The sequence below is a fragment of the Pristiophorus japonicus genome, chromosome 24 (assembly GCF_044704955.1).
Source record: "Pristiophorus japonicus isolate sPriJap1 chromosome 24, sPriJap1.hap1, whole genome shotgun sequence".
Classification (NCBI taxonomy): Eukaryota; Metazoa; Chordata; class Chondrichthyes; family Pristiophoridae; genus Pristiophorus; species Pristiophorus japonicus.
The window spans coordinates 31949355-31973743 of record NC_092000.1 but is presented as its reverse complement, the minus strand read 5'-3'; the positions used below and the strand labels follow the sequence as shown (position 1 = coordinate 31973743).

General features: G+C 47.8%; 1 protein-coding gene across 1 annotated transcript in view; it reads left to right on the top strand.

Annotated features, from left to right (window-relative positions):
* Positions 1 to 24389, top strand: part of pnpla6 (patatin-like phospholipase domain containing 6) — a 259651-nt gene that overhangs the window by 18283 nt on the left and 216979 nt on the right. The window contains exons 2-6 of the mRNA XM_070867081.1: positions 3874 to 3939; positions 6991 to 7139; positions 14417 to 14504; positions 18873 to 18955; positions 20372 to 20457. Coding sequence (XP_070723182.1) covers positions 7110 to 7139; positions 14417 to 14504; positions 18873 to 18955; positions 20372 to 20457 — 287 coding nt within the window. The 5' untranslated portion in view covers positions 3874 to 3939; positions 6991 to 7109. The remainder of the gene's footprint in view (positions 1 to 3873; positions 3940 to 6990; positions 7140 to 14416; positions 14505 to 18872; positions 18956 to 20371; positions 20458 to 24389) is intronic.

Sequence of the window (24389 nt, the reverse complement as noted above, 5' to 3'; positions counted from 1 at the left end):
ATCTCTTGTGTGGGACCTTGTCGAAAGCCTTCTGAAAGTCCAAATATACCACATCAACTGGTTCTCCCTTGTCCACTCTACTGGAAACATCCTCAAAAAATTCCAGAAGATTTGTCAAGCATGATTTCCCTTTCACAAATCCATGCTGACTTGGACCTATCATATCACATCTTTCCAAATGCACTGCTATGACATCCTTAATAATTGATTCCATCATTTTACCCACTATCGATGTCAGGCTGACCGGTCTATAATTCCCTGTTATCTCTCTCCCTTCCTTTTTAAAAAGTGGGGTTACATTGGCTACCCTCCACTCCATAGGAACTGATCCAGAGTCAATGGAATGTTGGAAAATGACTCAATGCATCCACTATTTCCAACGCCACCTCCTTAAGTACTCTGGGATGCAGTCCATCAGGCCCTGGGGATTTATCGGCCTTCAATCCCATCAATTTCCCCAACACAATTTCCCGACTAATAAGGATTTCCCTAAGTTCCTCCTCCTTACTAGACCCTCTGACCCCTTTTATATCCGGAAGGTTGTTTGTGTCCTCCTCAGTGAATACCGAACCAAAGTACTTGTTCAATTTCTTTGCTCCCCGTCATGACTTCCCCTGACTCTTACTGCAGGGGACCTACGTTTATCTTTACTAACCTTTTTCTCTTTACATATCTATAGAAACTTTTGCAATCCGTCTTAATGTTCCCTGCAAGCTTCTTCTCGTACCCCATTTTCCCTGCCCTAATCAAACCCTTTGTCTTCCTCTGCTGAGTTCTAAATTTCTCCCAGTCCCCAGGTTCGCTGCTATTTCTGGCCAATTTGTATGCCACTTCCTTGGCTTTAATACTATCCCTGATTTCCCTTGATAGCCACGGTTGAGCCACCTTCCCTTTTTTATTTTTACGCCAGACAGGAATGTACAATTGTTGTAGTTCCTCCATGTCTGCCATTGCCCATTCACAGTCAACCCCTTCAGTATCATTCGCCAATCTATCCTAGCCAATTCACGCCTCATACCTTCAAAGTTACCCTTCTTTAAGTTCTGGACCATGGTCTCTGAATTAACTGTTTCATTCTCCATCCTAATGCAGAATTCCACCATATTATGGTCACTCTTCCCCAAGGGGCCTCGCACAACGAGATTGCTAATTAATCCTCTCTCATTACACAACACCCAGTCTAAGATGGCCTCCCCCCTAGTTGGTTCCTCGACATATTGGTCCAAAAAACCATCCCTTATGCACTCCAGGAAATCCTCCTCCACCGTATTGCTTCCAGTTTGGTTAACCCAATCTATGTGCATATTAAAGTCACCCATTATAACTGCTGCACCTTTATTGCACGCACCCCTAATTTCATGTTTGATGCCCTCCCCAACATCACTACTACTGTTTGGAGGTCTGTACACAACTCCCACTAACGTTTTTTGCCCTTTGGTATTCTGCAGCTCTACCCATATAGATTCCACATCATCCAAGCTAATGTCCTTCCGAACTATTGCCTTAATTTGCTCCTTAACCAGCAATGCTACCCCACCTCCTTTTCCTTTTATTCTATCTTTCCTGAATGTTGAATACCCCTGGATGTTGAGTTCCCAGCCCTGATCATCCTGGAGCCACGTCTCCGTAATCCCAATCACATCATATTTGTTAACATCTATTTGCACAGTTAATTCATCCACCTTATTGCGGATACTCCTTGCATTAAGACACACAGCCTTCAGGCTTGTTTTTTTAACACCCTTTGTCCTTTTCGAATTTTGCTGTACAGTGGCCCTTTTTATTCTTTGCCTTGGGTTTCTCTGCCCTCCACTTTTCCTCATCTCCTTTCTGCGGCACTTTGCAATCTTTCTCCATTTAAATAATAACTTGCTCTTTGATTTTTTTTCTCAAGTGCATGATCTCGCACTTTCCAACATTATACTCCATCTGCCAAATTTTTGCCCACTCACTTAGCCTATCTATGTCCTTTTGCAGATTTTTTGTGTTCTCCTCACACATTGCTTTTCCTCCCATCTTTGTATCGTCAGCAAACTTGACTACGTTACACTCAGTCCCTTCTTCCAAGTCATTAATATAGATTGTAAATAGTTGGCGTCCCAGCACTGATCCCTGTGGCACCCCACTAGTTACTGGTTGCCAGTAATGATAGAGTGAGGGATATGCTGGGCCATGAGGTTACACATTGTGGTGGGATACAATTCTGCTGCTGCTGCTGCCCCACAATGCCTCATGAATGCCCAGTTTTGAGCTGCTAGATCTGTTCCGAATCTATCTCATTTAGCACGGTGGAAATGCCACACAACACCATGGAGGGTGTCCTCAGTGTGAAGATGGGACTCTGTCCCCACAAGGACTGTGCGATGATCACTGCTACCAATACTGTCATGGACAACTGCATCTGCGACAGGTAGATTGGTGAGGATGAGGTCAAGAAGGGTTTTCCCTCTTGTTGGTTCTCTCACCACCTGCTGCAGGCCCAGTCTGGCAGCTCTGTCCTTCAGGACTCGGTCAGTAGTGGTGATACTGAGCCACTCTTGGTGATGGACATTGAAGTCCTCCACCCAGAGTACATTCTGTGCCCTTTACTACCCTCAGTGCTTCTTCCAAATGGTGTTCAACATGGAGGAGTACTGATTCATCAATCGAGTGAGGGTGGTAGGTGGTAATCAGCTGGAGGTTTCCTTGCTCATGCTTGGCCTGATGCCATGAGACTTCATGGGGTCCGGAGTCAATGTTGAGGACTCCCAGGGCCACTCCCTCCCGACTGTATATCACTCCTGCCATTGGGAAGGACATAGCCGGGGATGGTAATGGAGGAGTCTGGGACATTGGCTGAATTATGATTCTGTGAGGATGACTATGTCAGGCTGTTGCTTGACTTGTGCCAAAATTGGGAGAGCTGTCCCACAGACAAGTCCCCAGAAGGACTTGGCAGGGTCAGCTGGGCTGGGTGTTCTGTTGTTGTGTCTGCAGCTGATGCCGAGGTCAATCCGTCCGGTCTTATATACTTTGCTGCAGCTGTTTGTTACAACGGAGTGTCTCGCTGGGCCATTTCAGGGGCAGTTAAGAGTCAACCACATTGATAGGCCAGACTGGGTAAGAACGGCAGACTTCCTTTCCTAAAGCATATTGGTGAACCAGGTGGGTTTTTACGACAATCCGGTAGTTTCATGGTCACCATCACTGACATTAGCTTTTTATTCCAGATTTATTTAATTAACTGAATTTAAATTCCCCAGCTGCCGTGGTGGGATTTGAACTCGTGTCTCTGGATCATTAGTCTGGGCCTCTGGATTACTGGTCCTGTAACATAACCACTGTGCTACCGTTCCCAGCTGTGATTCCTGGAATCAGTGTGTGCCACTGTTGTAAAGGAGCATTGTGGCTGCAGGCTGCGGCCATCTCCTGACACTGTAGGGGCATGGCGAATTCATAAACATCGATGGTTTCCCTCAGTGCGACATACCGGTGTCATGTGCTGAAAATAAGCCAGAGCTTTATTTGCTGTGTCTGTCGGGTTCCTCCTCGGTGTGTTCCAGTTAACCAGTGTATGACGGTGACCTCGGGTGGCTTGCTGTTTGTTTGTGCTCCCTGTTTCTGCCTCTCTTTTTGCTAACTCACCTAGCCTCTGCTTTGGATCTCTGCGATGGTATGGTGGAGATCAAACAACTCAGCATTTTGAAAGGAGAATATGCTCTTAGTCCCTCCATTTTGTAGCACAGTGCATTGATAGCCAGCCATAGTGCTGAGCCATAGTGCTGAGCCATAGTGTCGTGCTGCACTTGGATAATTCTGTCAGTGAAATATTTTGAAAGTGTCTCTTACTCGGAAGTTTAGTGCAATAATAATTCTTTCCAATTTTTTTTATAGAATGAATTTGATGGTGATTTGTTAGATCTCAAAGCTCTGGTTGAAAACCAGCTACAAACCACCATGGTGAGTGATGATTCTTTGCCCTTTGGGCAATTTGGCCTGATGTCCGACACGTGGAAGTCCATCGCCGTGCTTCGAGTCTGCGGACCAAACTGGGAAGTCGACCTAAAGTGGGCCGTCTCTTTACTCTACTGACCTGAGTGTACACCCCACTGACCTGAGCCTGAGAGCTTGGGCACAGGTTGGCAGGAAACTCGGCTCAGAGGCCCCAACTGTACAGAGGGGGGTCACTGATGGACTTTACCTCAGCTTCAACTGATGTTGTGAGCGAGGTTGAAGGGTCTGCCACTGAGCTATTCTACCTCCCTTGAGTCTGCTCCATTTGCCACACAACTGATGATCAAAACTCACGGCATGTGTGGCTGGCTGGCTGGCCGAAGTCACAAATACCAGGGTCACCTGTTCACCACACATGTTTACACTTACCCGAAACATGAGTGAAGAGATATCGGTAGAACCTTAACCAAATTCTGTTGCAGAGTAGGACACCGAGCAATCTCTTGCTCCGTTTTTCATGCTAGCCTTCAAACCGGATTGTCAACAATTTGATTGCAAACATTGCACTATAACAGTGACATGCCTGTGGTGGGACTTGGGAGGGTGGGGGCGGGGGCGGGGGGGGCGGTGGTTGGCTCCAAGGTGACAATGCCTGGCGGTGGCCGATGGGAGCTACATTGATCTCGAGCATGCTTGATAACCCTAAATGTCAGCCAGACAGCGCCACAGTACGCTCGGGCACTGTTGATGGTTGATCATCCAGCCTGGCATGATGTGGGATGTGGAGAGGTTGACGCTGTTGGGGCGGGGGGAAGGGGGCTCAGATTCTTCCCACTTGGCTCCAGGTAACACTACCATTTAAAATAATGGAGGGGAATTGTTGATTAATCACTGCAATCAGTCTATCAATTAGTCTGCAACAGAGGCAGGCATGAGGTAAGGGATACCCCAGTGGTGGAGAGCTTTGGGAACCATCGTTTGATTAGATTGATTCCCGGCGTGAGAGGGCTGGCTTCTGATGAGAGATTGTATAGAATGGGCCTATACTCTCTGGAGTTTTGATGAATGAGAGGTGATCTCATTGAAACATACAAGATTCTGAGGAGGATTGACAGGTTAGATGCTAAGAGGTTGTTTCCCCCTGGCTGGAGTGCCTAGAACTAGAGAGGGCACAGTCTCAGGATAAGAGGAATTTCTTCACTCAGAGGGTGGTGAATCTTTGGAATTCTCTGCCCCAGAGGGCTGTGGATGCTGAGTCTCTGAATATATTCAAGGCTGAGATCGATAGATTTTGGAGTTTGGATATGGAGATCGGGCAGGGAAAGTGGAGTTGAGGTCGATGATCAGCCATGATCTTATTGAATGACGGAGCAGGCTCGAGGGGTTGTAGGGCCTACTCCTGCTCCTATTTCTTATGTTCTTAGTTCCAAAGTTGCTCGTTTATCCCAAGCACGCTGCACTTACCACATGTCATGACTTAAATTACTCGTTACATCCAAAATGTACTCATTCACTTTTTCTACACTGAACTGTATCTGCCACTTATCTGCCCATCCTGCTAACCTATCACTGCCCTGCAGTCTTTCACGGTCCTGCCCCAATTGCCAGCCTCTCCCCAATTTCGTGCAGCAGTGAATTTGTCTGTTGTCTCAATTTGTAAATCGGGCTCAGTTCTGTGTGTGCTTGTGGCCCTATTCTCTGGAGTTTCACAGTCAGAGATATGCAAAGATTTTAATTTTTTGTGGGATTTCACAGGTAAATTTTAGACAAATCTTGCCTTTACTCTTAAATTTAAATTTCTTCACCAAATGGTTGCCGGATTAGCGAAGGTTAATTAGTTAAGGTGCTAATAGACCGGGTTAGTGAAGTTAAGGTGCTAATAGACCGGGTTAGTGAAGTTAAGGTGCTAATAGACCGGGTTAGTGACGTTAAGGTGCTAATTGGAAATGGGCTGAGAACACTAGCTTGGAAGAGAGGTGAGTTAAAACAAGCAATTTCTAAATTAGAGTATTTAAAGTTGGTAGCGTTTATTTGTACTAACTGAATTGCAACCGTTTCTCTCTCTCTCTCTCTCTCTCTCTCTCTCTCTCTCTCTCTCTTCCCCACCGCCCCAAAACCAGGCGCTCTCTCTCTCTCTCTTCCTCCCCTCCTCCCTCCCCCCTCCCCCCCCCCTCCTCCCCCTCCCCCCCCCCCTCCTCCCCCTCCCCCCCAACCAGGCTTTCTCTCTCTCCCCCCACCCCCTTTCTCTCTCTTTCCCCCCCCTCTCTCTCTCTCTCTCTCTCTCTCTCTCTCTCTCTCTCTCTCTCTCTCTCTCTCTCTCTCTCTCTCTCTCTTCACCCCCCCCACCCCCCCCCCCAACCAGGCTCTCTTTCCCCCCCCCCCCAACAAGCTCTCTTTCCCCCTCCTCAACAGGCTCTCTTCCCCTCCTCTCCTCCCCCTCCCCACACCCACACAGGCTCTCTTCCCCTTTCTCTCTCCCCCACTCCCAAACAGGCTCTTTCTCCCCACTCTCCCAAACAGACTCTCTTTCCCGCCCCCCTCCCGTCCCAACCAGGCTCTCTCTCTCCGCCCCCCCCCCCCCACCCCAAAACCAGGCTCTTTCTCTCGCTCTCTCTCTCTCTCTCTCCTTTTCTCTTCCCCCCCCCCCCCCCAAAACAGGCTCTCTTCCCCTCTTTTCCCCCCCCCCCCACTCCCAAACAGGCTCCTTCCCCCCCCCCTCCACTCCCAAACAGGCTCTCTCTCTCTCCCACCCCCACGACGCCCGATCCGGACCCGGCCCTGAACACCACGATGGGTGCTCAGCAAAGTGTTAATAGAGATTTTTTGGGGGAGGGGGGCGAAGTCGGAAACGATGTGTCCTAACTCTCGCTTCTGCGCCTGTCGGGAGTCGCATGAGCAGAAGCATGAGTTAGGACAAATAGTTTCTCTGTTTAAACTTAACTAGTTCCCAGCGACACAGATTGGGTAAAGAGTTAATTCTCTCCAGAGTTCTCTCCAGGGAGGTCGGGTCAGAAATCATTTGGACAAAAAGAAGTGAGTTGACGTTTCCTTTCTTAGCTATTACACAGAATATTATCGAGACACAGTCAGACAGATAGGACACATCAACAGAGAGAGTCCTCGCTAGATTGGAGAAGTAAAAAATCTTCGATTAGTGCACCTAGCCAGAGTTTGGGATGTTTCAGAGTTTGGCTACGAGGACCGCAGTGAGTAAACATTTTCCTTGTAGTTGAGTTTGAAACGTTGCAAGTTGAAGGACATGTGGGCCATCCTGGATTCAGGGCCCTGTGTCTCCAACTGGGGGGGGTGGAGTATCTCGAGTGAGATTGTTCAGCTCAGGGCCAACATCTCTGGCAAGTTCTCCCCGCTGCCCTGGCTATTTACCCCTCAAATTAACATCACTAAAACATGATCTAGCCATGACTGTTTGTGGAAACTTGCTGTGTGCAAGTTGGATGCTGTGTTATTTCCCTATGTTAGAGCAATGACTACACCAAAAGCACTTCATTGACTGTAAAGTGCTTTGGAATGTCCTGAGGTCACGAAAGGTGCTATATTAATGGAAGTCCTTTTCTTTTACCTGTCCAATACCTCGCATCAAATACCTGAGATACATGTATGAGACGACAAGAGCCAAGTATGTTTACATCCGGAGAAGAATGAGAGGGGATCTTGTTGAGGTATCAGGATCTTTAAGGGTTGAACCCCAAGAAGCTGTTTAACACGGCTCAAGATCAGCACCGAGGGGGCATGGGCTGGAGCTGAGGAGGGATGTTGATTGGATGGACCAGGTATAACTACTGACGGAGCGGTGAATGTTTGGAAAGCACTGCCCAAAGAGGCGATCGAGGCTGATCACATCAGATGTGATCGGGGCCCAGAAGAGGCGAGGGCCCAGGGGCAGCACGGGCCAGCCCACACTGCGATATGTGTGCACTGGGTCTGTGCAGCAGAGCAGGTCTCCAGTAGTCCTGGTTAACCCTTGCCACTGGACCAAGACCTAGCTCTGTCAAGCCCGTGTGGTGGCTGGTGTGCAACGGTCACCCCACGTTAAAAAAAATCCACCCACAGGCATCTTCCACCCTTCAACATGTAGTTCGGGATCTGGAATATTAGGTCCTTCATTGAAACACCTTTGAACATCCATTTTTGGTGTGGAAGCAAGTCATCCTCGATACGAGGGACTGCCTAAGAAGAATTGAGAGAGACTTGGACAGGCATTTGACGAGCTTAGCCCATTGAAAGAGATAGGGCATGAATTACATGTTCTGTCTGTGAGCTCTGGGGGTGCCAAATGGTCTTTTCTGGTCCTGTATTGCTTCTGTTTCTCTACCTCCCTGCCTTCGCAAGCCCCTTCAACACCGACTTTAACTCGGCCTTCAGTCACCTCCTCATGTTTTGCCTAGGCATTCATTACCCCCAGGAAGCACCTTGGGACATTTTGTCACATTATAGGTGCTTTATAAATAATGGTTATTGAAAGATGCCCCATCAGGCAAGCGTTTGTCAGGTACAAGATGGGTTCGAACTCATGGCTACAGATAAATCCAGCTGAAATATTGCCCTTTCCATAACTTCCCCTCTGCATTACAGGGACAATGACCGTGACACCCCCACGGTTTCTACAGTTGTTCCAAAACTTTGTGCAAAAATTCTGGTTTGAAAACCTCGACTATTTATTCATTCGCCTAAATTCTGTGGAACCTCTCTTGAGATGGCCTCACAGTTCCGTAACACGAGCGAGTACGTCAATAGTGTTCCCATAGTGGCGGAAGAGGCTTCGCGGGCTGAAGATTTCCACAATGTACGGACGTGTTGGTTGATTGGCAGAGGAACCTTTTTAATGAGTCAACGATGGAAGTCGAAACATATTACAAGAGTACAGATGTTTCTCTTTAAAGCTTTTCTTTGGGATTGAAACTTTAAGAATTGTTTCTGAAAACCCAACTGCTGCAGCTGCTGGTTTGACGTACTTGGCCCTTTCTAACACCCGACTACTCGCTCCTTTCTAACACGCGACTACTCACTCCTTTCTAACACCCGACTACTCGCTCCTTTCTAACACCCGACTACTCGCTCCTTTCTAACACCCGACTACTCGCTCCTTTCTAACACCCGACTACTCGCTCCTTTCTAACACCCGACTACTCGCTCCTTTCTAACACCGACTACTCGCTCCTTTCTAACACCCGACTACTCGCTCCTTTCTAACACCCGACTACTCACTCCTTTCTAACACCCGACTACTCACTCCTTTCTAACACCCGACTACTCACTCCTTTCTAACACCCGACTACTCGCTCCTTTCTAACACGCGACTACTCGCTCCTTTCTAACACCCGACTACTCACTCCTTTCTAACACCCGACTACTCACTCCTTTCTAACACCCGACTACTCGCTCCTTTCTAACACCCGACTACTCGCTCCTTTCTAACACCCGACTACTCGCTCCTTTCTAACACCCGACTACTCGCTCCTTTCTAACACCCGACTACTCGCTCCTTTCTAACACCCGACTATACGCTCCTTTCTAACACCCGACTACTCGCTCCTTTCTAACACCCGACTACTCACTCCTTTCTAACACCCGACTACTCGCTCCTTTCTAACACCCGACTACTCGCTCCTTTCTAACACCCGACTACTCGCTCCTTTCTAACACCCGACTACTCGCTCCTTTCTAACACCCGACTACTCGCTCCTTTCTAACACCCGACTACTCGCTCCTTTCTAACACCCGACTACTCGCTCCTTTCTAACACCCGACTACTCGCTCCTTTCTAACACCCGACTACTCGCTCCTTTCTAACACCCGACTACTCGCTCCTTTCTAACACCCGACTACTCGCTCCTTTCTAACACCCGACTACTCGCTCCTTTCTAACACCCGACTACTCACTCTTTTCTAACACCCGACTACTCGCTCCTTTCTAACACCTGCCTACTCGCTCCTTTCTAACACCTGCCTACTCGCTCCTTTCTAACACCTGCCTACTCGCTCCTTTCTAACACCCGACTACTCGCTCCTTTCTAACACCCGACTACTCGCTCCTTTCTAACACCCGACTACTCGCTCCTAAAGTTGTCAGCTGTGGCTCACTGGGTGGACACTCACCTCTGAGTCAGAAGGTTGGAACTGGAGGAATGCCCCGCTCAGTCTCGACCTGTCCCCATCCAGATAGACAGGCAGAAGCACTCTCTGTGTCTCTCCCTCTTTCCCCATCCTTCCACCTTTTTGTCCTCTCTCTTTCTTTCTCTCTGATTTTTCTCGCTCGCTCGCACACACGCAGGGAGGGAGGGAGGCACAGGGAGAGGCACACGTCACTAATAGCAGTCCGGGTGCTGGGGCTCTGGCTGAATTGTGTTTGTCGCCTCCTCACCCTAGGGCCATGGAGGCCAATTCTGGCACTGCTGAGATCAGCTCACTGCAAATGCAAACCCAGGATTGAAGCTGGGCCTTCCAAATCTACCTGGTTTTGTAATGTACCAGGCAATGCATTTATCTGCCCAGCTGTTGGAAGAACTGGGCCTTTTGCTTTGTACAGTGCCAGCTGTGGCTCAGTGGGCAGCACTCTTGCTTCTGAGTCAGAAGGTTGTAGGTTCAAGTCCCACCCCAACAGAAAAATCTAGGCTGACAGTACAGTGCTGAGGGAGTGCTGCACTGTCGGAGGTGCCATCTTTTGGATGAAACCAAGGTCCCGTCTGCTCTCTCAGGTGGACGTAAAAAAAAAATCCCATGGCACCATTTCAAAGAAGAGCAGGAGAGTTATCCACGGTATCTTGGCCAATATTTATCCCTCAATCAACATCACACAAACAGATTATCTGCTCATTATCACATTGCTGTTTGTGGGAGCTTGCTGTGCGCAAATTTGGCTGCTGCGTTTCCCACATTACAACAGTGACTACACTCCTAAAGGAATTCATTGACTGTAAAGCACTTTTGAGATGTCCGGTGGTCGTGAAAGGTGCTATCGAAATCCAAGTGTTCCATTTTAAACGCGGTCATTTGTGTTTAGTATTGGGTCCAGAACAGCCATGGATCTCTGCCATCAGATCAACACCTCTCCACCGCCCCCCCCCCCCCCACAGGCTGATACCATTCATTTGTCGGACATGGCAGGCTCCCTTTGTGCTTCACAATGAGCAAGACCTCTGGTGACCTTTTTATATGCATTGGGATAGGGAAGTGACTGCTGTATTTTATTGCACGCTTGGCTTTCGAAACATACAAAAGGATTCTCCTTTTGTCTGAATTTACAATGGAATGGCGTTTAACGCATTCCCGGGGCCATGACTGCTGGTAAATGACACGAGTGGGATTATCTGATTTGATGCTACTTACATCCGAAACATACACCCAAGTGCTAGCTCAAATTGTCTGATGCACCCAACTACTGTGCCCCCAGTCTGAGAGCTACTGCTCTTTCCAAAACCCTGTGTGATTAAAATGGCGAAATATTTGTTTGTCAGACTTAAAATGAATGAATTCTCCTGATTTACCGGGAGGTGATGGCTTGTGTGGGCTGCCAGTGCACAGGCCCCAGGAAAAGGGGAGGTGCAAAGAGACCTGGGTGTCATGGTACATCAGTCATTGAAGGTTGGCATGCAGGTGCAGCAGGCGGTTAAGAAAGTAAATGGCATGTTGGCCTTCATAGCGAGGGGATTTGAGTACAGGGGCAGGGAGGTGTTGCTACAGTTGTACAGGGCCTTGGTGAGGCCACACCTGGAGTATTGTGTACAGTTTTGGTCTCCTAACCTGAGGAAGGACATTCTTGCTATTGAGGGAGTGCAGCAAAGGTTCACCAGACTGATTCCCGGGATGGCGGGACTGACCTATCAAGAAAGACTGGATCAACTGGGCTTGTATTCACTGGAGTTCAGAAGAGTGAGAGGGGACCTCATAGAAACATTTAAAATTCTGACGGGGTTAGACAGGTTAGATGCAGGAAGAATGTTCCCAATGTTGGGGAAGTCCAGAACCAGAGGTCACAGTCTAAGGATAAGGGGTAAGCCATTTAGGACCGAGATGCGGAGGAACTTCTTCACCCAGAGAGTGGTGAACCTGTGGAATTCTCTACCACAGAAAGTTGTTGAGGCCAATTCACTAAATATATTCAAAAAGGAGTTAGATGAGGTCCTTACTACTAGGGGGACCAAGGGGTATGGTGAGAAAGCAGGAATGGGGTACTGAAGTTGAATGTTCAGCCATGAACTCATTGAATGGCGGTGCAGGCTAGAAGGGCCGAATGGTCTACTCCTGCACCTATTTTCTATGTTTCTATGTTTCTATCCTCGACTACCTTCCCCGAGTGACCCTGCTGTGTAACTGGGGCTAAGCAGGAGAGACAGTAAACTGCAGGGCAGCACGGCAATCCACTCCTGCCGCCGCCTTCTCTCTCTGCCAGATAGCCATCAGTCGTTTAACAATACCATCCCCTGGCCTGTGCTGATACCCCTCCGCTGGCCCAACTCCGCACAGGCAAGAGAGCAGATCGGTGCCTTCGCATTTTGTTGTTCCAAACCGTGCAAAAGGCAGGAGCTGAAGGCCAGCCTCTGTACGTTCTCACAGTCTCCAGAGCAGGAGGTGAACATAACATAAGAATTAGGAACAGGAGTAGGCCATCTAGCCCCTCGAGCCTGCTCCGCCACTCAACAAGATCATGGTTGGATCTGGAGCCCCTCGAGCCTGCTCCGCCACTCAACAAGATCATGGTTGGATCTGGTCGTGGACTCAGCTCCACTTACCCGCCAGCTTCCCGTAACCCTTAATTCCCTTATTGGTTAAAAATCTATCTATCTGTGACTTGAATACATTCAATGAGCTAGCCTCAACTGCTTCTCTGGGCAGAGAATTTCACAGATTCACAACCCTCTGGGAGAAGAAATTCCTTCTCAACTCGGTTTTAAATTGGCTCCCCCATATTTTGAGGGTGTGCCCCCTAGTTCTGCCCCCGACCAGTGGAAACAACCTCTCTGCTTCTATAATGTCTATCACTTTCATTATTTTAAATGTTTCTGTAAGATCACCCCTCATCCTTCTGAACTCCAACGAGTAAAGACCCAGTCTACTCAATCTATCATCATAAGGTAACCCCCTCATCTCCGGAATCAGCCTCGTAAATTGTCTCTGTACCCCCTCCAAAGCTAGTATATCCTTCCTTAAGTAAGGTGACCAAAACTGCAAGCAGTACTCCAGGTGCGGCCTCACCAATACCCTGTGCAGTTGCAGCAGGACCTCCCTGCTTTGGCACTCCATCCCTCTCGCAATGAAGGCCAACATTCCATTCGCCCTCTGTATGTTCACAGTCTCCAGAGCAGGAGGTGAAGGTGCCCTTTGTATGTTCATAGTCTCCAGAGAACCGATGAGCCCAGCAGTAGGAGAGCCTGCCTCGCCCTGCGGGCCCCAGCAATGCAACGGACCATCGCCAGCGTGAGGTTCGGTGCGCAATGCGAAACCCTGATTGTCTTGCTTCAAAACTCCCTGCAAATGTCATTCACCTGCTCTGTGAGGGGTCATCACAGAATGTTTATGGCGGAGGAGCAGTGGGAGATCGTGGCGGAGATGCGGTGAATGAGGGTACGGGGCTCAGAAGAACCGAGGGCCCAGGGGCAGCACGGGTCAGCCCACACTGCGATATGTGTGCACTAGGTGTGTGCAGAAGAGCTGGTCTCCAGACGTCCTGGTAAACCCTTGCCACTGGACCAAGATCTAGCTCTGTCAAGCCCGTGTGGTGGCTGGTGTGCAACGGTCACCACACGTTAAAACAATCCACGCACTGGCATCTTCCGCCCCTGGAGTTCAGGACTGGAATATCAGGTCCTTCATTGAAACATCTGTGAACTCATCCCTTTTGGTGTGGAAGCAAGTCATCCTCGTTCGAGGGACCACCTATGATATGTAGAGTCTTCAAGATCATGATTCTGAGGGTGTTTGATAGGGTAGATGCAGAGAGGATGTTTCCCCTCATGGGGGAATCTCGAACTAGGGGGCATAGTTTCAGAATAATGATCTGCCCATTTATGTCGGAGCTGAGGAGGAATTTCTTCTCAGAGGATCGTGAAGCTTTGGAATTCTCTATCCCAGAGAAGGCTGGATCATTGAATATATTTAAGGTGGAGATAGGAAGATTTTTGAATTGAGGAAGGGTATGGGGGAGCGGGCAGGGAAGTGGAGTTGAGGCCAAGATCAGATCAGCCATGATCTTATTAAATGGCGGAGCAGGCTCGAGGGGCCATACGGCTGACTCCTGCTCCTATTTCTTATGTTCACTCGACCCTGAAGCAAATGGGATTGTGTTCCTCCGAGCAGCCTCAGGTAATCCCTTTGTGTCAGTGATGTCCTTAATATTGACCTTTTGTTGCCTTAAGTTAGGAATGCCGTTTCGGATTGGAGTTTGCGGAAGAGCTGACGGTTATACTCTATACTTTAATTTTCAATCTTTATTAAAAGACATGTTTTTGCACTCGGTGTTTTTCAGATGCTGGGAGTACTGATGGGAGCTGGGGTGGCAGTGGTGCTGATTGCCACCACCATTCTCATCGTACACAGACGCTTACAGGGGCGAAGTAAGTAAACCCGCGCTGATCAATCGCTGTAGCTCATGGGTGATCCACTGCTGTTGGCCAATGCATTCTCAGTCCTGTACACCCTGCTTAACATCCTGACTGAATATTTCCATGTCCATCCCCCTGCTCGGTGTTCATCATAGGCAGTCCCTCGGAATTGAGGAAGTCTTGTTTCCACTCTATATAAAAAAAAAGTCCTAAGGTGGCTGAACAGTCCAATATGAGAACCACGGTCCTTGTCACAGGTGGGACAGACAGTCGTTGAGGGAAGGGGTGGGTGGGACTGGTTTGCCGCACTCTCTTTCCGCTGCCTGCACTTGATTTCTGCATGCTCTCGGAGATGAGACTCGAGGTGCTCAGCGCCCTCCCGGATGCACTTCCTCCACTTAGGGCGGTCTTTGGCCAGGGGCTCCCATGTGTTGGTGGGGATATTGCACTTTATCAGGGAGGCTTTGAGGGTGTCCTTGTAACGTTTCCGCTGCCCACCTTTGGCTCGTTTGCCGTGTAGAGTTCCGAGTAGAGCGCTTGCTTTGGGAGTCTCGCGTCTGGCATGCGAACGATGTGGCCCGCCCAGCGGAGCTGATCAAGTGTGGTCAGTGCTTCAACGCTGGGGATGTTGGCCTGGTCGAGGACGCTAATGCTGGTGCGTCTGTCCTCCCAGGGGATTTGTAGGATCTTGCGGAGACGTCGTTGGTGGTATTTCACTCCTCTGCTGGGTGTTGTTGCCGAATTTAAACCCAATCTCCCAAACCCAATAACCAGCATGAGTTTGGTGACCAAAGCGTGTCCAGGAGACATTGCACTGGGGGGGGGGCAAACCGCTGGGAGGGGGATTCTTGGGCCAGTATCGTGTGCCTTTTAAAGTTTAAAATGCCCGGTAGCAGATTCCTTGCCCATTCTCGAAAGAGAAGAGCAGGGGAGTTATCCCCGGTGTCCTGGGCCAATATTTATCCCTCAATCAACATCACAAAACAGATTATCTGGTCATTATCACATTGCTGTTTGTGGGAGCGCGCTGGGTGCAAATTAGTTGCTGCATTTCCTACATTACAAAAGTGACTACACTCCAAAAGTACTTCATTGGCTGTAAAGCACTGTGAGACGTGAGGTGTGAAAGGCGCTGTATAAATGTATTTTATTGTGCATCCAAAGAGATTTGAAAGGAAAGGGATTTGTACTCCTGTGAAGGAGAAAACAAATCTCTGTGCACAATATCTCTTAGCCTTGGCTCAGTGGGTAGCACTCTCTTCCCCTGAATCAAAAGGCTTGTAGATTCAAGCTCCACTCCAGAGACCTGAGCACATGATCTAGGCTGGAGCCCACAACCTTCTGACTCTGGCGAGAGAGCTACCACTACACCACGACTGACTACAGAAAGCGGAAAGGGTTTAAGGAAGCTGGAAGAACACAAAACTAAGATAAAATGCATTTTAAAAACTGTTGACGATGAAATCAGTAAATTAACAAGTGATGAGGAAATAGTTTTTTTTATATATCTGTGCTCGTGTTGGTAAAGTTAGAGCATAAGAATTAGGAATAGGAGTCGGCCATTCGGCCCCTCGAGCCTGTTCTGCCATTCAATGAGACCATGGCTGATCTTCGACCTCACCTACACTTTCCTGCACTGTCCCCATCTCCCTTGATTCCCTTAATATCCAAAAAGTTGAGCCTTAAAAGTGAAAGTTGGGGTTGCAATAGAGGGGGAACGAGATAGAGACTGAAAATGAATGCTAGAGGGCCCTTTAATTGCACATAAATTCCCAGCATTGTTTGTTGACCTTTGCTTACAAATTCCAAATGATGGAAACATGTGTAACAGCAGTGTGAGCTGTGAGGAGGACGCTAAGAGGCTGCAGGGTGACTTGGACAGGTTAGGTGAGTGGGCAAATGCATGGCAGATGCAGTATAATGTGGATAAATGTGAGGTTATCCACTTTGGGGGCAAAAACACAAAGGCAGAATATTATCTGAATGGTGGCAGATTAGGAAAATGGGAGGTGCAATGAGACCTGGGTGTCATGGTTCATCAGTCACTGAAAGTGGGCACGCAGGTACAGCAGGCGGTGAAGAAGGCAAATGGTATGTTGGCCTTCATAGCTAGAGGATTTGAGTATAGGAGCAGGGAGGTCTTACTGCAGTTGTACAGGGCCTTAGTGAGGCCTCATCTGGAATATTGTGTTCAGTTTTGGTCTCCTAATCTGAGGAAGGACGTTCTTGCTATTGAGGGAGTGCGGCGACGGTTCACCAGACTGATTCCTGGGATGACTGGACTGTCATACGAGGAGAGACTGGATCAACTGGGCCTTTATTCACTGGAGTTTAGAAGGATGAGAGGGGATCTCATAGAAACGTATAAGATTCTGATGGGACGGGACAGGTTAGATGCGGGAAGAATGTTCTCGATGTTGGGGAAGTCCAGAACCAGGGGACATAGTCTTAGGATAAGGGGTAGGCCATTTAGGACTGAGATGAGGAGAAACTTCTTCACTTAGAGTTATTAACCTGTGGAATTCCCTGCCGCAGAGTTGTTTATGCTAGTTCATTGGATATATTCAAGCGGAAGTTAATTATGGCCCTTACGGCTAAGGGGATCAAGGGGTATGGTGAGAAAGCGGGAAAGGGGTACTGAGGGAATGATCAGCCATGATCTTATTGAATAGTGGTGCAGGCTCGAAGGGTCGAATGGCCTACTCCTGCACCTATTTTCTATGTAACATTACAACCAAAAAACAGGACATTCTACAGCAGCCTTGGGTAACCAGCGGTTGTTACAAACTAGTCCCCGATTCAATACACTTTGTGTGAATAATGTTTCACTTCCCCACTTTGATTTAATTATTTGTGCTTTAATTCAGTTAGAATCTACTTCCATCACACTTGCTCCCAACTCGTTACCTCACCTTTTCAATCTGCCCTGGTCTCTCTCATTTGTCTTGAAGGCAGATTGAATGCAGTTTATGGATAATAATGAGAGGGACGAGGGGAACTGGAACATTATCTCAATGCCATGCTCGTTGGGATGAGGGAATGTCACTTTAAAACAGATCTTAATTATTCCAAGTGTTTATTACTCTTTTTGAATAAAGATTTTTTTCCCACCAAGTAGGTAGTGGGGACTATCACCTTGGGAAGTCCAAAATGGAGGCTGGGCTGGTTGAGTTGGAAAACTATTGGGATGAGCTACAAGCGTCAGCCTGGCTCTTTCTCCTGCTCTGATTTATCTTTTCTTGTGACCTTTCTCGCTGTGGGGACTGAATCTGATCATTTTTATGCTGTTTTTATTACACTTTCCATCCTTCAGACGAGACATTGAGTTGACATCCTTGTCTGCCTCTCCCGATGGACGGTGGGAGTCCCATGGCAATGCTTTAAAATGGCTGCCATGCTTGTCTCTATAGCAACAGTGACTGAACTTCAAAGTAATTTGTTGCACGCGAAAGGCTTTGGGACATTTCAGAGTTGTGATACGATGGCCGGATAAACACAAACGAGCCAATACACCGTGCTTGTTCTGACGAACTCTTGATGTTACTTTGGGGTGGGAGTTTGCCAACCACACTGCCAACTCTGGATGTGCCAAGCCCGGCCTTGGGCCAACACTATACGTATAACCTCGCAAGGGCAGAGTTTTAGGGTAAGGTGATCTTATCGAAACATATAAGATTATGAGGGGGCTTGACAAGGTGGATGCAGAGAGGATGTTTCCACTGATGGGGGAGACTAGAACTAGGGGGCATAATCTTAGAATAAGGGGCCGCCCATTTAAAACTGAGATGAGGAAGAATTTCTTCTCTCAGAGGGTTGTAAATCTATGGAATTCGCTGCCTCGGAGAGCTGTGGAAGCCGGGACATTGAATAAATTTAAGACAGAAATAGACAGTTAACTGATGAGGGAATAAGGGGAGTGGGCGGGGAAGTGGAGCTGAGTCCATGATTGGATCAGCCAAGATCGGATTAAATGGCGGAGCAGGCTCGAGGGGCCGTATGGCCGAACTCCTGCTCCTATTCCTTCTGTTCTAAGTTCTTTTGCAAGCACTCATTGAACTCTGCTAACCAAATCCGTCTCGGAATGGTAATCCATTTTGCAAAGTATGTTGGCTGTGTCTGATCTGACTCAAACTTCAAGAACCCGTGCCTGAAGCAGCCCTGATTCAGAGACCCCTTGAAGTATTGATTAATTATTGAATAGATATCAAAATAAGCTGACCGCTATAATGGGGCATGATTGCGCCCTGGTATAATCAGTTCTGCTGACTCCAGAGACGGGAAACGCAAACCTTCGCTCTTTTTGGAAAAACAGGTTTCATTCCGTCAGTTATTTTTGTCCAGCCTCGCAGATTTGTTTGTGTCATTGTTGCTGTTTCTTAGAAATTCAAGCTCAGGAAACCCCAAGATACCGATTCCGAAAACGTGACAAAGTGATGTTCTACGGACGCAAGATCATGAGAAAGGTATGAAGGATGTGATCTAACTGAGGGCACAGATTCATCTGCAGTCGCTTGTGTGTGAGTGAATCTGCCAAATATTACTGTCAGCAGGGTTTAAAAAAACATTTTACCCCCATCGTTTAGGATTCAACCCAGATGAGTGTGGCCCAGGCATTGGATTGAGTTTTGGATTACTCGAGCAAGTTCCTGGACCTAATGACCTGCTCCTCTGCTGCAAGCATCTACTGTGTGTGCCAGCCTCTCCTCCCCACCCTACATGCCCCAGATGCCAAGGCTTGTGTCCAGTGGCTCTGCTGAGGTCTTTCCATTCGGCAGAGGCCGTCCTTGGGGTTTAGCGAGGAGATGCTACTGCTTGGATTGAGATGCTAGCAAGTTATTTTTAATGCTTTTGGCCAGTGTTGTGTGGAAGCTGGCAGGTCCAGCATGCTGACTTGGCTTTGAATTACTAAATTTATCCACTGAATCAAACTCTGCTGTTCATTAAATCTGATTGAAGGTTTGTCTCAAAATTCAGCACTGACCTGTTGTGCTTTTGATTCTCGTTATATATTTTTTTCCTTGCCTCTCTTGTACGCATCGCCCCCCCCCCTCCCCCCGAATGCTGGAGTATTGTTCTGTGGGTGTCAGGACACCGTCCTGTGGCTCGTTCAAGCAGCCGACGCGTGGGTGTGCTTTGCATTTGGGGACTATTTATGGACCAGGACTCCAGAGTCAAGCCTTATCCAATCATCACCCGGTGTCCACACTGCAGGATAGTGATGGGGAGTGAGAGCGCTGGCTGACACCCCCGCTCTCTTTCCCCCACACCCAACCTGAGGCCAATTGTAAAGGCCCTAATAGACCAACTAAATTAGCACAGGCTGTAATTTGAATGTGGGCTCCGCATGGGTCAGCTGCTTTCTGGATACCCTCCCCGAGTGAGGGCCGGAGAGGACCGAACACTTGATTCCCTAGGTTTGGGGTCACTTCAAAGACAAGACCAAAATTTTGATTTTTTTTTATATACTAAATTATTTTGAAAGCAAATGTCATATAACCGGCTTTTCCAGTGCATTAAAATAAACATTTAACACCAAACATAACTGTCCCATTGTGTTTCTTCATGCATTATGGTCGGGTGGTCCGTGCTGGACTGTATTGAGCAATGTGCCGCAGGATTCTTTGAAGTCGCTCTCCTTGCAGAACATTCGGCCTGAAGCTTCCAAAGTTGAAGTTGGTGACATTCTCTGTGCTCAGTAGGAGTAAATAGTTTCCCCTCCACCATCAACAGAGCAATTCCTAAAATACTCGTTCAATCTGAGGAGCATCAGTCTTGGTGTCCAACAAATGTGATTGCTTGGTGTTTGGGTCTTAAATCTGCAACTCCTTCCTCCCGTTGTCGATATAGTGTGCGATACCTTCTGATTTGTCTATTTCCAGGTGTCGCAGTCCACATCTTCACTTGTTGGAACGTCATTTCGACCAAGGACGAAAAGGAAACAGAAAATGCTGATCATTGCAAAACGGTACTTAAGTAGATATTGTCTCTGTGTACGGGGCGCTGGTTACCTGGCAGACTAACCATGAACAATAATTGTAGAGTAGGTTACAATAGGTTGGTAATGATGGAGAGTCGGAGAGTTCCAATGCAGCATGGCAAGTGAATCTAGTCATTAATGGTCTGGCGCTAAAAAAAATGAAAAGATTGTCTTAAAAACCCAACTGCTTCTCTGATGTCGAATGACATGGGAAATAAATATGTCGTTTCCAGAAATTCCCACATCCTGAGGACAAATTAAATAAAGACATGGATAATAAGCTATCCATTGCATTTGTTGTAATAAACCTTTGAGCCCAGAATGCCGCAGGTTGCTCTGCTCCATCGAACTATTGCTGTTGGGCCTTCAGGACCAAGAGGCAGCTTGACGCTTTCCTCCAGTGAGGTTTGCTGGTTTCCCATTGTTCTGGAACTCAGAACTGAGCCAATTCTCGCCCTCTCTCTCGCCCTCTCTCTCGCCCTTCTTTCCTCTCCTCCTTGCCACCTTTTATTTCTCCCCTCTCGGGTATGTAGCCTCCCCTAGTCCCAACCCCAACCCATTACTCCTCTTCCTCCTTCGCCTCTTGCTGCCACCGCGCTTTAAGCGCATGGTAAGCCCTATCTTGACATCCTCCGAAGGACATATTGTGGCAGGGCCAGCTTCATACCCAGTATGCCTAATGGTGGTCAACCCCACCCGCCCTGCCCAAACCGCTGCGGTGGCAGTGTGACTCTGATCACCAGATCATTAAGTCCTGTCTCTCCCTTTTAACTCCTGCCTCTCAGACCATTTCTAGCTATGCCTTCTCTTTCTCGCACTGTCGCCTTTGTAGACCCCATTGGTAGCCCCCTACCCTCACGGCCAGCTCTATCCCCTCCCCAGCACTGCCCAAGGCTGAATTGGATTCTTCACAACATCAGCATCCTATTTGAGATTTCTACTCCATATCTGCACCATCACATAGACTGCAGCCTATACCTCGTCCTACCTCTGAGCATCTACACTGTTAACGCCTCCAGACTCGACTGCAAACGAAGGCCTCCCATCCTTTGCCCTCCAAAACTCTGCGGCCCATACCCTACCCTGCACCAAGTCCTGTTCAACCAACATCCCTGTCCTCGCTGACCTCCAGTGGCTACCAGTCTTCCGACGTTGCAAATGTAAAATTCTCACCCTCGTATTTAAATCTCTTCACCTCCCCATCTCTGTCATTTCCTCTGGCCTTACAACCCAGATCAGCCATGCTCTTATTGAATGGCAGAACAGGCTCGAGGCGCCAACTGGTGTACTCCTGCTCCGATGTGTTCTGGTATGTTAACCCCCTTGTGCCCAGGACTCTCCATTCTTCTGTCTGGGCTCCTGTACAGCCCCTGCTCCCTTCGCCCCATCACTGGCTGCCCTGCCTTCAGCTGCCTAGTCCCATTCGCTGTAATTCGACCCCACCCCTCCCCCAAACCACTCGTCTTCTCCACCTCCACAAGAATGGTCTTAAAACCCACCTCCCCTTCTAATATCTCTGGCTCACCGTCGATTTAAAAAAAAAACACTTTTTGATTGCGCATCTGTGAAGTTTTCCTTTTGAAGGTGCAATATAAAATGCAGCGTGTAATTGTCGAGTGCCGGGATGCCACTTTCCAAACCCCAGCTGCTGTTCATACAGCCTGTTTGCGATATATTGGTGTAGAAACGTTCTGATCAAGTTCCCTTTGCTTAGTGTTTAGCTTTGTTGGGAATAAATGAGACCACATTGTGACTGATGATGAACTGGTAGTTCAGATTCTCCAGCAGTGCGATGGAAGGGAATTTCGAACCCTGGTCAGTTTGTCTCTTTCATCAAAAAAGCAACTCCTTGGCGTCCGGTATAACTACCCTGTGCTGTAATCCTGGCCGCAGGATTGGCAGGTAGGAAGTGGCCACAAGAGTTTGCTGAAGGACAGGACATTTTGTAATGCCGGAGCTTGCAGCTTCACTTTAGGGGAATTTGTTGCCTCAGAGACTATTCCTATCTATCGGTCAGAGGCTTCCGAACTTAAAAAAAAACCTCCGAACTTACCCAGTGATCCGGGAGGTTTGGCGACTTGCGCTCCTGGGCCCGTACGTGTCGGTCTGCTTAGAGGCCCATGTATCTCGGGGGCATAGGCGTTTCGCACGTGTCCCTGGGATCACGTGGGCCGGCCCAACCAATCAAAGTAGGGGTGTTCTCATTCATACTTGTGGTGAGTTCCGTATGTACGCAATGACATAAGTATAAATGGGAATAACTCCCGAAAACACATACACTGAAAATAATTTCCTTTTTAAACCATCACATATTTAAAATTAATCAAAATGGAATTTAATTTATTATTTGAAACAAAAATTTACAATAAATTTACATATTATAAAGGGCCTAAAATAAACTTATGTCACAGGTTTTTAAATGTTTAAATTATTGAAAAAATTTATTTTTCTGTCCTTTGAAAGTCTTACGCTGATAAAAGCAGGCCTTGCACTCTGTGATATTTGCACTTCTTCAATTCTGGACGTTTGAGCATTTTGATTTTAATCGCTCCACCATTGGCAGTGGTGCTTTCAGCTGCCAAGACTCTAAGCTCTGGAACTCCCTCCATAAACTTCTCAGTTTCTCTAGCTCTTTTTAAGACGCTCCTTAAAACTCTTTGGCCATCTGCCCTAATATCTCCTTGTGTGGTTTGGTGTCAAACTTTATTTGATAACCCTCCTGTGAAGCGGCTTGGGATGTTGTACTACATTAAATGGGCTGTACAAATGCACATTATTGTTTGGATTGTTTTGGGTCTTGCAATGTATGCATCTGTGAGTATGCTCATAGGTTAGTGGAGCTGTTAAGTTGGGAGTGGCTTAGCTAGTCACGCGATGTTCACAAGACTCAATAAAACCCCAGCCAGTTGGGTTCGGGGGATCCACGATGAGGCAGGTGGTTGTGAGCCTGGTGGATGAACTGGTAATGTGTAGTGTGATTGTTATACCGTTGCTAATAAACCAACTAGTTCTTAATAGCAATGTGTTGCTATGAATTCTTAAGCAAAGAACTCATGAAGTAAATACATTACAGGTCTCTTGGTACGATTTGTGCTTTTTTCAGAAAAGTGCGGCCGTTGCATCGTGGTGTGGGTATTTCCGAAGGTTAAGGTTGTGAATTGCTTTCCCAGGGCAGGTGATGCCTGAGCTGATGCTGAGAAATTGCATCATCCAGGTCTGTCGCTTCGAAACTGGCCGGAGCTGAAATTACCAGCTGGCTTTGTTGGGTTGTACTTCGAACTGAACTGCTGCCTCCAGATGTGGCCGTTGTGTTAAACGGACGCGGTGATGGTATACGGCGAGACCTGATTGAGGTGTATAAAATGATGAGGGGCCTGGATAGAGTGGATAGGAAGGACCTGTTTCCCTTGGCAGAGGGGTCAACAACCAGGGGACATAGATTTAAAGTAATTGGTAGAAGGTTTCGAGGAGCTATGAGGGAAATTTATTCACCCAGAGGGTGTTGGGAGTCTGGAACTCACTGCCTGAAAGGGTGGTAGAGGCAGAAACCCTCACCACATTTAAAAAAAATACTTGAATGTGTGCTTGAAGTGACATAACCTACAGGGCTATGGACCAAGAGCTGGAAAGTGAGATTAGGCTGGATAGCTCTTAGTCGGTTGGCTCGGGAACGATGGGCCGAAATGGTCTCCTCCTGTGCTATAAATTTCTATGATTCTATAATAAAAGGCTAGAATTACTGCTGCTGATATCGACATTCTCAATGTTTTAATACAGACAACAACCCCCTTAAAATACAGAGTAAATGCCTGCAGTGAAACCACAAACCGAGGAATGGTACTACAACCATATTAAACACTCGCGGCACGAAATTCATCGACTTACCGTCCAAAAATACCAGTTTGGTCAAAAAACAGGCA